Here is an 11766-nt window from a genome sequence, read left to right on the forward strand (position 1 = left end):
CTGGGAGCAGGGTGAGTTGTACCCTCAGCCCTCAGCGTGTGGCTTGGAGGGGCTAAGACATGTCCCTGAAATCTCACATCAAGCCTTAGCTCTTCCAGGGATCCCTGCAGGCCTAGATTTAGGGAGCTGTGTCTGTGAACACATCCTACATCCTCCCCTGAGCTGGGAGAGAGAGAGACCTGGGCTGGTGTCCTGTCCCCACAGGTGCCTTCAGCCCCTCCACTGCCCTGGGTGCTGGGTGGACAAAGCTGGAGACCTTTGAGATCCTGGAGTCCAGCTGTGAACCTAAGCCTGGTACAGGCTCCCGGCAGTCTCGTGGGTCGTTTTTGGACATCCCGGAGGAGTTTGTAGGGAAGGATATTTCCGCGGGCACGGAACGGGCACAACCCGAGAGGACACCTCAGGCTGAGTCTCCGCTCGCCTGGTGCGACCGACCCCTTCCAAAGGCAGCGCTCCCGCTGCGAGGGGAAGCTGCTGCTTGAGCCAAGGCGGGGATTTCTCTTCCCAAAACGCAAATTACGACGGACCTTTTGATCCCTGGGCCGAGCTCAGCAGAGCGTCGGTGAGCCCCGGCCGTGCGCGGAGCGGCGATGGGGCCCGGGGGGTTCCCGGGGCGCCCCGAGCAGGCGGCGCTCCCGCCCCACGTCCCGCCCGCCCGGGCGGCTCCAGGAACCGGATCCGCGGGCTCGGCAGAGCCGCCGCCGCCGCCGCCAGCCATGGACCTGCGAGCCGAGCTGCTCAAGTCCATCTGGTACGCCTTCACCGCCCTGGACGTGGAGAAGAGCGGCAAGGTCTCCAAATCTCAGCTCAAAGTGAGTCCCCGGGGAGCTCGGGCAGCCTCGGTGCACGGATGGAGGGTGGGCAGCGAGGGGTGAAGCAAGTCCGGGGCTGCTTTGCATCCCCGCGGGTTTCCACGGAGCAATTGTTAAATATTAAGATCAGTAAGATCTTGGTGTTGCCTCCACGCTTGTTCTTGGTGAAGTTCTCAGGCTCTGTGGCATCTCCCTTTAAAAAAAGGGGAGGGGGGGGGAATTCATGCTCAAATGCATTTTCTAGGTGAAAATGATAAGAAATCTAAATTTTAGTTATCAGTTTCTTGTGCTTTTTATGGTCAACCAAGAGCCCAAACTCTGTTTACATTTTCTTCTTTGCCGGAGAACCTGTGTTTCTCCTTGCTGAGCCAGTGAGTTGGGAGGTAGGGACAGGTTGTTTTTAAACAAAAACTCCGTAGTGGTGCGGCCAGAAATAACACAGCACTTAAAAAAACTCTCCGCTCTCCCCACTCCTAGCAACTTTCAGAGGGCTCATGTCCTCAGCGCTTCATCAAACCCATCATAGCTTTAAAAACCTTTTTCTCTGCCCCCGGGCCAGGTTTGCTGGAACCCACCAGGGAGCCCCTTGGCTCTAAGAATAATTGATTTTTTTTTAAACCTTGCACACGGTGAGAATGTGTTTTTTCATCCGTTTTGGTTCTTAGGCTGGCACTGGGGTTAGAAATGCTGGTAGGTACCAGGGTCTGAGATGAGAGAAGAGACCTGAGCAGGAACATGCTGAGCACGGGGAGGTATTGCGTCAGGACTTGGCAGCTACTGCCAGTCTGCAAGACCAGATTTGAACCACTGCAAAAAGACCCACTTTTCCTCTATTCCCTCTATTTTATAGGGCTTCCCCAGGACAGACTGCAGGGAAGGTGCTGGGCTTTGGGCGGGGGGTGTGTTTTGCCCCAGAATTAAGAGCTTTGTTAGCAGAGATCTGGAGCAGAAGCAGCGGGAGGCAGATTCTTCCTGCTCAGCCTTTGCGGCTGAGAGCCTTCGGCTGCCCCCCAGAACTCGTGGCATGTGCCCTGCGAGCCACGCTCACCTGCTAAATCTGTAGAAATAGCTGAAGGAATTAAGGAAAATCCTAAAGTAGGCCAGAGCTTAATTCGGTTTGCTAATCCCTGAGAGGGGCTGCTGTGCTCCCTTCACAGCATCCCCTGCACCACTGCTCTGGGTCCAGAGCCTGGCCATGGGATGGACCCAAACGCACCAGCACTGCTTGTTTTGAGAGATCTTTATCACCAGTGACAATGTTGAGACCACAGAGAGACTGATTCTAATGGCAGTTTCATGGACAGTTCATGCCGGGTCTGCAAACCGTGGTCTAGGGCCTGTGGTGATGCTGGAAATAGCACCTCCGAAGTGGCTTTACCCAGGGGGACACTTCAGAGGGGAAGGGATGTTCTCCCACGCACCTTCCGTGACAGAATGGGTTGGCGCCAGGTCACTAAACAGCAAACCTCAGCTCTGGATGACTTTCCCACTGTCTCCAGGCTAAGGAGAGCTTGTTTCCGCCCCCAAAAACACTCAAGTTTGCCCCAGCCTACACAGGCCAGTCACTGTTCAGTGAGGAAGGAATCCAGGGCCTCGCAGCTCTGAGCAGTAAAGTGTTAAAGCCACCAAGCCCTCTCCAAACTCTTCCAGGGCTGCTGAGCCCTGAGCCGGACTGTGCTCTGCTTCCTCAGCCGGGCGTGTTGCTGCACGAAGGGTCTCGAACAGGGGTGGGAGAGACCCCGGGTTTGCCCCTAGAGGACCAGCCCCAGAGCCGGGCGGGAGCCGCCTGGCAGAGCGGGAGCGGGCGGCTGAGCTCCGGCCGCGCTCCGGGCAGTTGCTGTGGATGTGTCGGGGTTTCCAGCGTGGAGGCACAGCTGTGGGAAGCCGTTGGGCTCCCCGCAGGGGCACTGCGCAGGCAGGCGTGTGCAGATGCCGCTCTGAGTGTAGGTGTGTGTGCGCACAGGAAGGAAGGACAGCTTGCGGTCGGGTGCTGCGCGCCCAGCGAGGTCGGGTAGTTTTGCTCTCGGCACAAGGCACGCCACCAGCCCTGCTCTTGGGAAGCGTTTGTGCTCTCAGTGCCATTGCATCCCTCTCCCTGGCCGGGCTGGTAGGGCTGGGGATGCGGGATGGGGTGTGGTCCCTCAGTGTGGCCACGCGTGGCTGGAAATACCGAGCACAGCCCTGGTGTTTTTGGGCACCTCTGCTCATGGGCGATGGGTGTGACGGTGGGAGAGGGTGGAGAACAGAAACAAGGCTAGGGCTCAGAGGAATCCAGGGCACTAGGAGGAGTCAGGCAGACCCCTGGCCCCCTGGCTGTCCTCTGCATGCCACAGGGGAAAGGCTCTACCAGCAAACTGCTTTCGTAGCAGCCCTTTCCTCTGCTGTTATTATCCTCCTGCTGTCACTTTTTCAGAGCCTGCAAGGGTTTCTCACCTCTCCTATCTGCAGTCATGCCACCATTGACTAGGTCAGGGTTTCCTCTCTGTCAGTGACAGCCCTGCGAGAGGAGGGGCTTTGGGTCACAGGGTGCCAGGATGGATGGAGGGCTCAGGGTGTCCCCCATGGCCCGGGTCACAAGTGAGACCTCACAGGGCTTTTTAGGGGTGCTCTGGGAGGAGCGGCAAAGGATGGAGATGAGGCCCTACATTGGAAACACAGAATGGGATACGATTCTCAAACTTTGAATTCATCCTGATGGATTTGTTACCATGCTGGAGGATGTCCATGATATTCCCAGGCCTTTCCACCGCTCTGTGGACCCTGGGGCTGCACTGAGCCCCAAAAGGCATAGCTGGAGCAGCAGTGCTTGGGGCTACAGCCCTGTTGTGTGAGCACAGGGTGGAGTCCTGCTGATCCTATTGGTCCAGAGGGTGGAAAAGAGAACGAAAATCTGGTCTAGCAAGAACTGTCTCCAGCTGCAGCAGCCATCATGGCCTCAGGCAGCTCCTCTCCTGCTGGGAGGAAATTTTCAGCCCTGCACAGAGATGCTGTTCCATCTCCTCCAGCTCCTCTCTTGAACCCTTGGCAAGCTGCAGTGGCAGATCCTGGTGCAGTCTGGGACACGTCTTTTACCATCTCCTGCTTCTGGGATGTAAAGGCAAGGAGAGCACCACCTGCCCAGAATCACAAGCTAGAGATGATGGTGGTGCTCATGAGCAGCCTTGCTCCAGGCTTTCCAGCACATAGAAAATCTGTGAGCTTGTAAACATGCTTTATTCAGGGGGATTTGAGCAAAACTGGCTGTTGGCAAGTCTTGCTGAGTATTTTTGGGGATGGTGCATCTCCAGATCTCCATTGTTTGCTTTCATTCCAGACAAAACCCTTGCTTAGTTTCTCACCAGTCTTTCCTATTTCCCTGTTTCTATCTTTCTGTGCCCCCAGCAGACACTGGCTGCTGCCAGGCTGGGTCGTGGCTGTGCCAAATGCATAGTTTGGGGTAGCTTATCAGCTTTTCTAGATCAGAGCCAGTCCTGTTTGCTCTGAGAGGTTTGAAACAGCCCTTTCAAGAAAGAAGTTCCTCATGTGCCAAGAAAAGAAACTATTGTGGAAAAATCCTCGACTTTTGCCTGTTTCTAAATGATTCTCTAAGGTTTACATTTGGAAATTATGCCAAACCCAAAGCTTGACTCAATGCTGTGGGAGGTGATGCCATGCAGGGCACAATCCCCAGGGGGATGAGTAAGGGGGTGGCACCGTGGGGATGTGCTGGGGCAGGACTGGAGGCTGTTCACCTTCTCACCACCCCTTGTGCTTGGCCAGGTGCTGTCTCACAACCTGTACACGGTGCTGTGCATCCCCCACGACCCCGTGGCACTGGAAGAGCATTTTCGTGATGACGATGATGGGCCCGTGTCCAGCCAGGGCTACATGCCCTACCTCAACAAGTACATCCTGGACAAGGTGAGTTCTTTGGTCATCCCCCAGACCTGCTGTTCCTCAGATGAGGACATTGAGGTTCCTGGGAGCTCCCCTTAGCTCTTGGAAATCACATGCCTTGGTGGGTGGAAAGAGGGTGCAGAGAGATGGGGACTGCTTAGGTGAATGCCAAAATGAGTGAGAAATGTTTAATGCTCAGTGTCTCCCTGGTGAGGATGAAGTCATCCCTTTAGGTCATGGCTCTGGATGGAGCAGCATATCTGCCCACATTTCCTGAAGGGCTCAGAGAGACAAATCAGCCGCTCTTATCCTCTCCAGCCATGCTCAAATTTGAGGTGTGACCTCATTTGGCAAAGAGGAGAGAGAGGAGGATGAGGTGCAGCAGGAGCAGAGTTGGGGTGGGCAGGGGCTTTCTCCCTTTTTTCCGCGGTTCAAAGACACCTTTGTCTGGCACAGCCAGAGGTTGGTCTGTGGGTGCTGTTTCCTCCAGGCATGTGAGGAGAGGAAGAATGACTGACAGCTTTCTTCCACTGTGTGCTCACAGAGCTGGGTACAGTAACCCTGTGCTCCCCTGGCTCTCCTGGTGTTCTTGTCCCTGTGCCAGTCCCCATGCCAGTGCCTGTGCCAGTCCCCATCCCTGTTCCCATCTTTGCCTTGCCCAGAGCTGGTCAGCAGCTGTCCAGCCTGGCCCAGTAATGCTGATCTTGGCTGCAGGGATCTGGTCTGCAGCAAGCAAGGGCAAAGCCTTCCCCAGCTCCCTCAGCCCAGAGCAGGAGCAGCCCAAGGTCAGGCCAGCCCAATCTCCCCATCACAGAGCGGCCAAAATCCTTCCAGTTGCCTGCATGGTTCTTTGCGAGGTGATCTTTAAACCCACCTCTTCTGGTTTCACCATGGCTAATAGAATCCCAGAGTCAGCCTGAAAAGGGGAAATGGGTTTTCCTAGTAAGAGAAGCTTTTAGCTTTTGCCACCCAAAGGTTTTCCTCCAGCTTTGCTGCTACAGGCCACAGTTTGCTCCTGTGCTCACACAGCTGGGATAGAGCACCCAGGGACAGCCAGAGCTCCTCTGACCCCCATCACAGTTCACCCATCTGCACCAAACGTGCTGCCTGGGGCAGCTCACAGTTAAAGAACAGCAGCAGGGACGAGGCTGGTGGAGGCACCATTCCTGCTGGCTGCCCTTGGGCCAGAACTTCCCTTCACTCTTCAGTTCTTCTTTGTGGTTGAATGGGATAACAAGAAACGCCAAACCATGGAGGCCTGGGGAGGTGGGCTTGGAGAGCTCCACATCATCCTGCCTGTGCTGCACCCCTGGATTCCTGCTGGTGCTGCCAATCACCCCATGCTTCTGGACAGATTTTAGGGTTTATTCTCTCCAGCACTTCCTGCCCCAGAACTCCCTTCCGTAGCTCTTCAGCTCCCCACTCACCCCGACTCCTGCCTGCAGGTGGAGGAAGGTGCTTTTGTCAAAGAAAACTTTGATGAGCTCTGCTGGACCCTGACAGCGAAGAAGAACTACAAACCCGACCGGAATGGGAACAGCGTTATATCCCATAAGGATGCCTTCAGGCTCTGGTGTCTCTTCAACTTTTTGTCTGAAGACAAATACCCTCTTGTCATGGTTCCAGATGAGGTAGGACCTGCCTCTCCCCCCACCCCTGTCCTCCCAGGGCTCCATGTGCTGGCAGAGCTGCATTTGTGGGTGACACATCCCACTATCATTTCCTGGCATGTTCCACTGCATCCTGCAAGATGTGGTGTTCCTGGGGATGAGAGAGAGGAGGCTGGAGGTGGGACAAGGGAGTTGTCTGCCCTGGACACCCCTGCTGTGCCCACAGCCACCCCCACTGCCCAGGGAGAAGAGGGGGACTTCAGAGGGGAGATCCACCCAAAGTGCTGCAGCGTCTCATGCCTAAAGGGCAGTGACAGAGCAGACCTGGCTGTCCCTCTCCTTGGCCACTGCCACCCGGTGCTCAGGCCCTGCCTAGCAGTGTTAAGGGTGAGGTGCCAGCCAAAGAAAAGCCTCTGGTGGTAATCTCCAAATCTCCAAATTCCACAGTATTTAGAAGGGAAGGTTCTCCCTTTCTCTGGGGTCAGATTAAACCCTCATGGAGAAGGCGGGCAGATCTGGGGAGAATACACAAGTGCAGAAGCCAAGAGTGGCCTCAGCAGAAGGAACTTGGCTGGGCAAATGGCTGCTGTTGTCTTCTACACCCCACCAACCTCCTGAGATCAGCAGAAAAGTCAAAATTAAAAAAAAAAAAAAAAGAGGAGAAAAAAAAAGGCAAGAAGCACCATGCTGCACAGACGTAGGAGGACGACCGCACTTCCTGTGCCCTGGGAGAGGTGTTTCCTGTTCCCCAGACCATGAAAAACTGAATCATCCTGAGCAACTGCATTTAATTCTTGCCCTTCTCACAATTAAATAGCATAAAAAATCCAGCTGGGTGCGGGGACCCTGCGATGTGTCACCTTCCTGCGTGGCTCCCTGCAGTCACCCACCAGTCTCAGTCCCCAGACTGTGGGCAGAAGAGAGCTGGCAGCAAAACTTGAGCTGGGATAAGTCTTCCCCACATCATGTCAACCACCTTGACTCTTTTTATTTGCAGTTTTAAAATGATGCTCATCTCCATAGGGACCTGTCCCCCCTGCTCCTCCCCAGTGATTTTTGGAAAGCAGTGGTGCTGAGCTCACTGTGGCTTTGAGACATCAGTTCTGAAAGGGGTTCAGCAGTGCTGGCCTGTACTCCCTCAGGCTCTTAACTGCTAGAGTTTTCTTACTCTGCAGACAAACCAGCCAAAACTTCCCAGCCTTGGGGTTAAAAAGAAAAACCTCCCAGCAGAGGTCAAACTCTAACCCAGTTCCAGTCTCCTGAGCCAGCCTGCTGCTTGGAATGCCTCAACCATCACAAAGGGTGATCCCTCTGGGATCAGGGTCCTACGTCTCCAGGCCGGAGAGAGATGTGGCCTTGGGCTCTCCACAATGGGTTGAAGGGGTGGGGACAGCTCTGGCTTCTTCCTGTCACTGAGTGTCCCCCTCTCCACAGGTGGAGTACCTGCTGAAGAAGATCTGCACAGCCATGAATGTGGAGCTGAACTCCTGTGAGCTGGATGATCACCTGTCCCAGGAGCCGCAGGGGCAGGGCGGGCTCACGGTCTGGCAGTTCCTGGACATGGTGAACTCGGGGAGGTTCCTGAGAGGCATTGAGCAGGAAGCCATCAGCATGGCCGTGGAGGAGGTGTACCAGGAGGTCATCGAGGATGTGCTCAAACAGGCAAGGAGCCCATATATTCTGGGACACAAGCTCCATCCTGCTCCCACCCCGTTTTGATCTCCGTGTCCCTCGGGTGCAGGGCTACCTCTGGAAGAAGGGCCAGCTGAGGAGGAACTGGTCGGAGCGGTGGTTCATGCTGAAGCCCAGTTCCCTGTCCTACTACATGAGTGAGGAACGGAAGGAGAAGAAGGGGAGCATTGCATTGGACAAGCACTGCTGCGTGGAGGTACAGCTTGGGGACAGCAGACCCTTCAGACCCCTGGAAGGGAGAGCAAAGAACACACAATTTCACATCCATGAGCTTGGGAGAGCCAGTCCTGTGGCTGAAGACGGGGGGATAAGGTGGGATACAGGGGGTAACACTGTGCTGTGTCCTCTCCCTGCAGGTGTTGCCAGACAGGGATGGGAAGAGGTGCATGTTCTGTGTGAAGACCTCGTCCCGCACCTATGAGATGAGCGCCTCCGACACCCGGCAGCGCCAGGAGTGGACACTCGGTCCGTGCCCACCCCACACACCTTCCCCAGCCTCCCCGTGCCCCCTGCATGTCCCCACTGACCGTGCCCTCCCTCTCCAGCCATCCAGACAGCCATCCGGCTGCAAGCAGAGGGAAAGAAGTCCCTGCACAAGGACCTGAAGCAGAAGCGACGAGAGCAGCGGGAGCAGCGGGAGCAGCGCAAGGCGGCCAAGGAGGAAGAGACGCAACGGCTCAAGCAGCTGCAGGAGGAAAAGGAGAGGAAGCTGCAGGAGCTGGAGCTGCTCAGGGAGGCCCAGAGGCAGGCAGAGATCCTGCTGCAGGAGGAGGAGCGGCGGCGGAGGCAGCAGCACGAGGAGATGCAGAGGACCCTGGAGATCCAGCTGCGGGAGGCTGAGCAGGTGGGTGCATCCCGCATGGACTGTGGTGCTCACTAGGTGGGTGCTTCCTTCTTCTAGGATTTGGATGTAAAGTGCTGCTGCCACCCATCACCTTTGGGCTCCGTTGTGCCTGAGATCCCTTTGAGCTATCCCAAGAGATAAGGACAACCTGCCTCAAGGGGCTTTAGCTGGGGGACGCTGAGAGGAGAGTGCTGATGCCAGGCTGGACAGGGAGCCCATTTCTGACCTCACATCCAGCAATGGCTCCAAATGACACAGCCTGTCTCCTGAGCAGGGAAACAGCTTTGCTTTGGAGCTGTCATGGGCTGCCCCTGCTCTGGGCTGCTCCACCCAGCGGTCCTGAGTGGGTTCTGGGGACACTGGTGGTGGCCTGGCCAACTGATGCCTCCTGTCCCCGCCGCAGGCTCGTGCCTCCATGCAGGCAGAGATGGTCCTGAAGGAGGCAGAGGCAGAGCGGCAGCGCAAGCGCATCCTGGAGCTGGAGGACATGCAGGAGAGGCTCCAGGAGGCCCTGCAGCAGGAGGTGAAAGCACGGCAGGACGAGGAGGCTGTGAGATATGCACAGGCCAGGTAGGACTAGGGCATCCCTCCCCCTCCTTGGGCAGCCCTGCTCCCAAAGTATGAGGATGTGCTCCCCAGGGCAGCTCAGTGCTCCCGGGTACTGGGGTGTGCTGGTGACGTCCCAGTATGTAGGCTGGGAGAGGGAAAGCTGGTTGAAGAAGTGGCAGGGGGACATCCTCACCTCTTGCTCTTTATTGTCAGGCTACTGGCTGAGGAAGAGGAGAAGCTGAAACAGCTGATGAAGCTGAAGGAGGAGCAAGAAGAATATATCATCAAAACTCAGAGGGAGAAGCAAGTCCTCAAGCAGGAGATGGAGAACAAGAACAAGTGCCTGGAAGAGGCGCAGAAGCAGCTGGAAGAAGTGAGAGTGAACAGGCAGCGGGTGGACCAAGATGTCATGGTGAGCATCACGTCCGTGCCACATCTCGACACAGTGAACCCAGGGGACTTTCCAGCCCTCCCAGAGTCACCTCCATACTGGGGTGGACCAAGCTGGAATTGCCATGAGGGTTTCTGAGCTTGCCATGTGCAGGCACAACGTGATGCAGTGGCTGAGACAGGACAAGTGTGTCCTGCCCTGTGCTGGTGTCCAAAGTGAAGTTGACAGTGGGAGTGTGAGAAGGGAGGAGGGTTGGAGGGGGAGCAGGTCTAGAGGAGGGTGAACTGGGTCTCCATCCCAGAGGGAACCTCCAATCCAGGCTAACTCAGGGAAGGGAAACCTGTGCCCACAGTCCCAAATCAGGGGCAGTGGGGCACCAGCTCACCCCTTTCCTCCATCCCTGCCAGGCGGCCCAGCGGAAGCTGCGACAGGCCAGCACCAACGTCAAGCACTGGAACGTCCAGATGAACCGACTGATGCACCCCATCGGGCCAGGAGGTAGGAGACCAGCTGACCCAGCTGACCACCCTTCCCTGGACCTCCTGAGAGCAGGGCATGAGCCCAGACCCCCACCCATCTTCCCCTTTTTGGGGGCATTTGGTGGCTGGAAGGACTCTCAGAGAAGATCCTGCAATGCCTCCTGCAAGGAGGGACTCCACAAACCTTTTTCTCAGCTGAAGAGTCAGTTTGGGCCCCAGGTAAACAACTCTCTTTTTCTGTCCACCCCCAGACAAGCGAACAAACGTGAGTGGAGGAGTCTTCGCTGGCTACCAGCCCCTTCTGTCACGGAGAGATTCTTCCCTCAAACTCAAGCTGAGGGTGGAGGATAAAGGCAGTGATCCCACGAGGGAAAACAGCAAGGAAAATGTGAGCAACGGTGGGAACAGCAGTGCATTGCCATCTCCAGAAACGGATACCATGGCCACAGAGCCCACCAATTAGCCCACCACGATGGCAGAGCCCAGCTGGGGATGGCAGGGCTGAGCTTGTCCCTCCAAGTGGATGGTCAGTGTGGCCATCTCTGGCTGGAACCAAAGTGGGGACCAGCACAGAGCCAGGAACTGCATAAGGCAGAGGTGCTCCCATTTCCATCAGTAAAGGGCTGCAGCCACCATGTGCCAGGAGGCTCAGGCAGCCCAGTGCTGGGGAGAGGGCAGTGGAAGCTTCTCCTCTGGACTGCTGGACTCAACTCCTTGTGCTCCGTTTCCCTGTACTAAAAAAGAGCCGCTGATAGGTTGGGATCCTGTGGCCCAGAGCTGCAGTTCCCTCTTTGTTTCTACAACATCCCTTTCTACATCAATCACTGTGCTCGAGGGTGTGGGGCCTTGCCAGCAGCCAAGACACCTGGACTGACCAAGCAGGGCCTTCTTGTCACCCCCCCACCATGCCAGGTGTCCCTAACTACAGCTACCACTGTGTTCCCTGGCAGTGGTTGTAAATACTGGAGTCACTGAGCAGAACCTAATGACCAATAAAGCTTTTGGAGCTGACCACTGGCCTCAGACCTCCTGCCCCACACACTAGCAAGCTCTGCAGGCACCAGCCCTCTTTCCTTGGCAGTGCAGGGTTTGGATTCCCCCTGTGTGAAAGAGCCCTTCGACAGCCATCAGCCACAACCTGTGGAAAGTGGCTCCACCAGCAGATTTTGGGTTGGTGTGTGGAGGGCCAAGAGGTACACAGAACAAAACAAAAAAACCCCAGTAACACACCATCATTTGGGTTAGTTTTTCAAGCACCTCTGTATAAATACAGTCCTAGTCACCTGTGCCTTTGGGGTGTTTATAGTCTGGGGCATAGAGCCAGGGTCGCCTCTGGAACAGGTCCTGGGGACAAGCTCTGCACCGACTCCGTCTCTGCTCCTTTACTCAGAGATGAGGTGAGCTCGTTATGGAGATTGTGATCTGTTTCCTCGCGGGCCTCGAACGGCGCTGTCTCCGGTCTCAGCGTGTTTCTCAGTTTTTTTCCACCGCGGCCGAAGGGGCCCCGGGACAA

The 11766-nt window shown here is 56.1% G+C and overlaps 1 protein-coding gene across 1 annotated transcript; it reads left to right on the forward strand.

Annotated features, from left to right (window-relative positions):
• The first annotated feature begins 529 nt into the window (after nucleotides 1-529).
• DEF6 (DEF6 guanine nucleotide exchange factor) lies at nucleotides 530-11518 on the forward strand. The gene is made up of 11 exons (XM_066203979.1): nucleotides 530-812; nucleotides 4572-4712; nucleotides 6134-6319; nucleotides 7733-7960; nucleotides 8040-8186; nucleotides 8347-8455; nucleotides 8536-8834; nucleotides 9238-9404; nucleotides 9597-9795; nucleotides 10182-10272; nucleotides 10505-11518. The coding sequence occupies exons 1-11, from the start codon at nucleotides 591-593 to the stop codon at nucleotides 10714-10716; spliced, it is 2001 nt and encodes a 666-aa protein (XP_066060076.1). The 5' UTR covers nucleotides 530-590; the 3' UTR covers nucleotides 10717-11518.
• The last annotated feature ends 248 nt before the right edge of the window (nucleotides 11519-11766 follow it).

This window comes from Chamaea fasciata, unplaced genomic scaffold, assembly GCF_029207755.1.
Source record: "Chamaea fasciata isolate MVZ Bird 193981 ecotype frontalis unplaced genomic scaffold, bChaFas1.0.hap1 SCAF_25, whole genome shotgun sequence".
In the NCBI taxonomy this organism is placed as follows: domain Eukaryota; kingdom Metazoa; phylum Chordata; class Aves; order Passeriformes; family Sylviidae; genus Chamaea; species Chamaea fasciata.

What these genes read in the sequence shown, in the direction of transcription:
- DEF6 (XM_066203979.1), top strand. Translation starts at nt 591, where the DNA reads ATGGGGCCCGGGGGGTTCCCGGGGCGCCCCGAGCAGGCGGCGCTCCCG. An exon ending in ACAAGCACTGCTGCGTGGAG is followed by an intron (nt 8,187 to 8,346) that starts GTACAGCTTGGG and finishes CTCTCCCTGCAG; the next exon opens with GTGTTGCCAGACAGGGATGG. An exon ending in GCACCCCATCGGGCCAGGAG is followed by an intron (nt 10,273 to 10,504) that starts GTAGGAGACCAG and finishes GTCCACCCCCAG; the next exon opens with ACAAGCGAACAAACGTGAGT.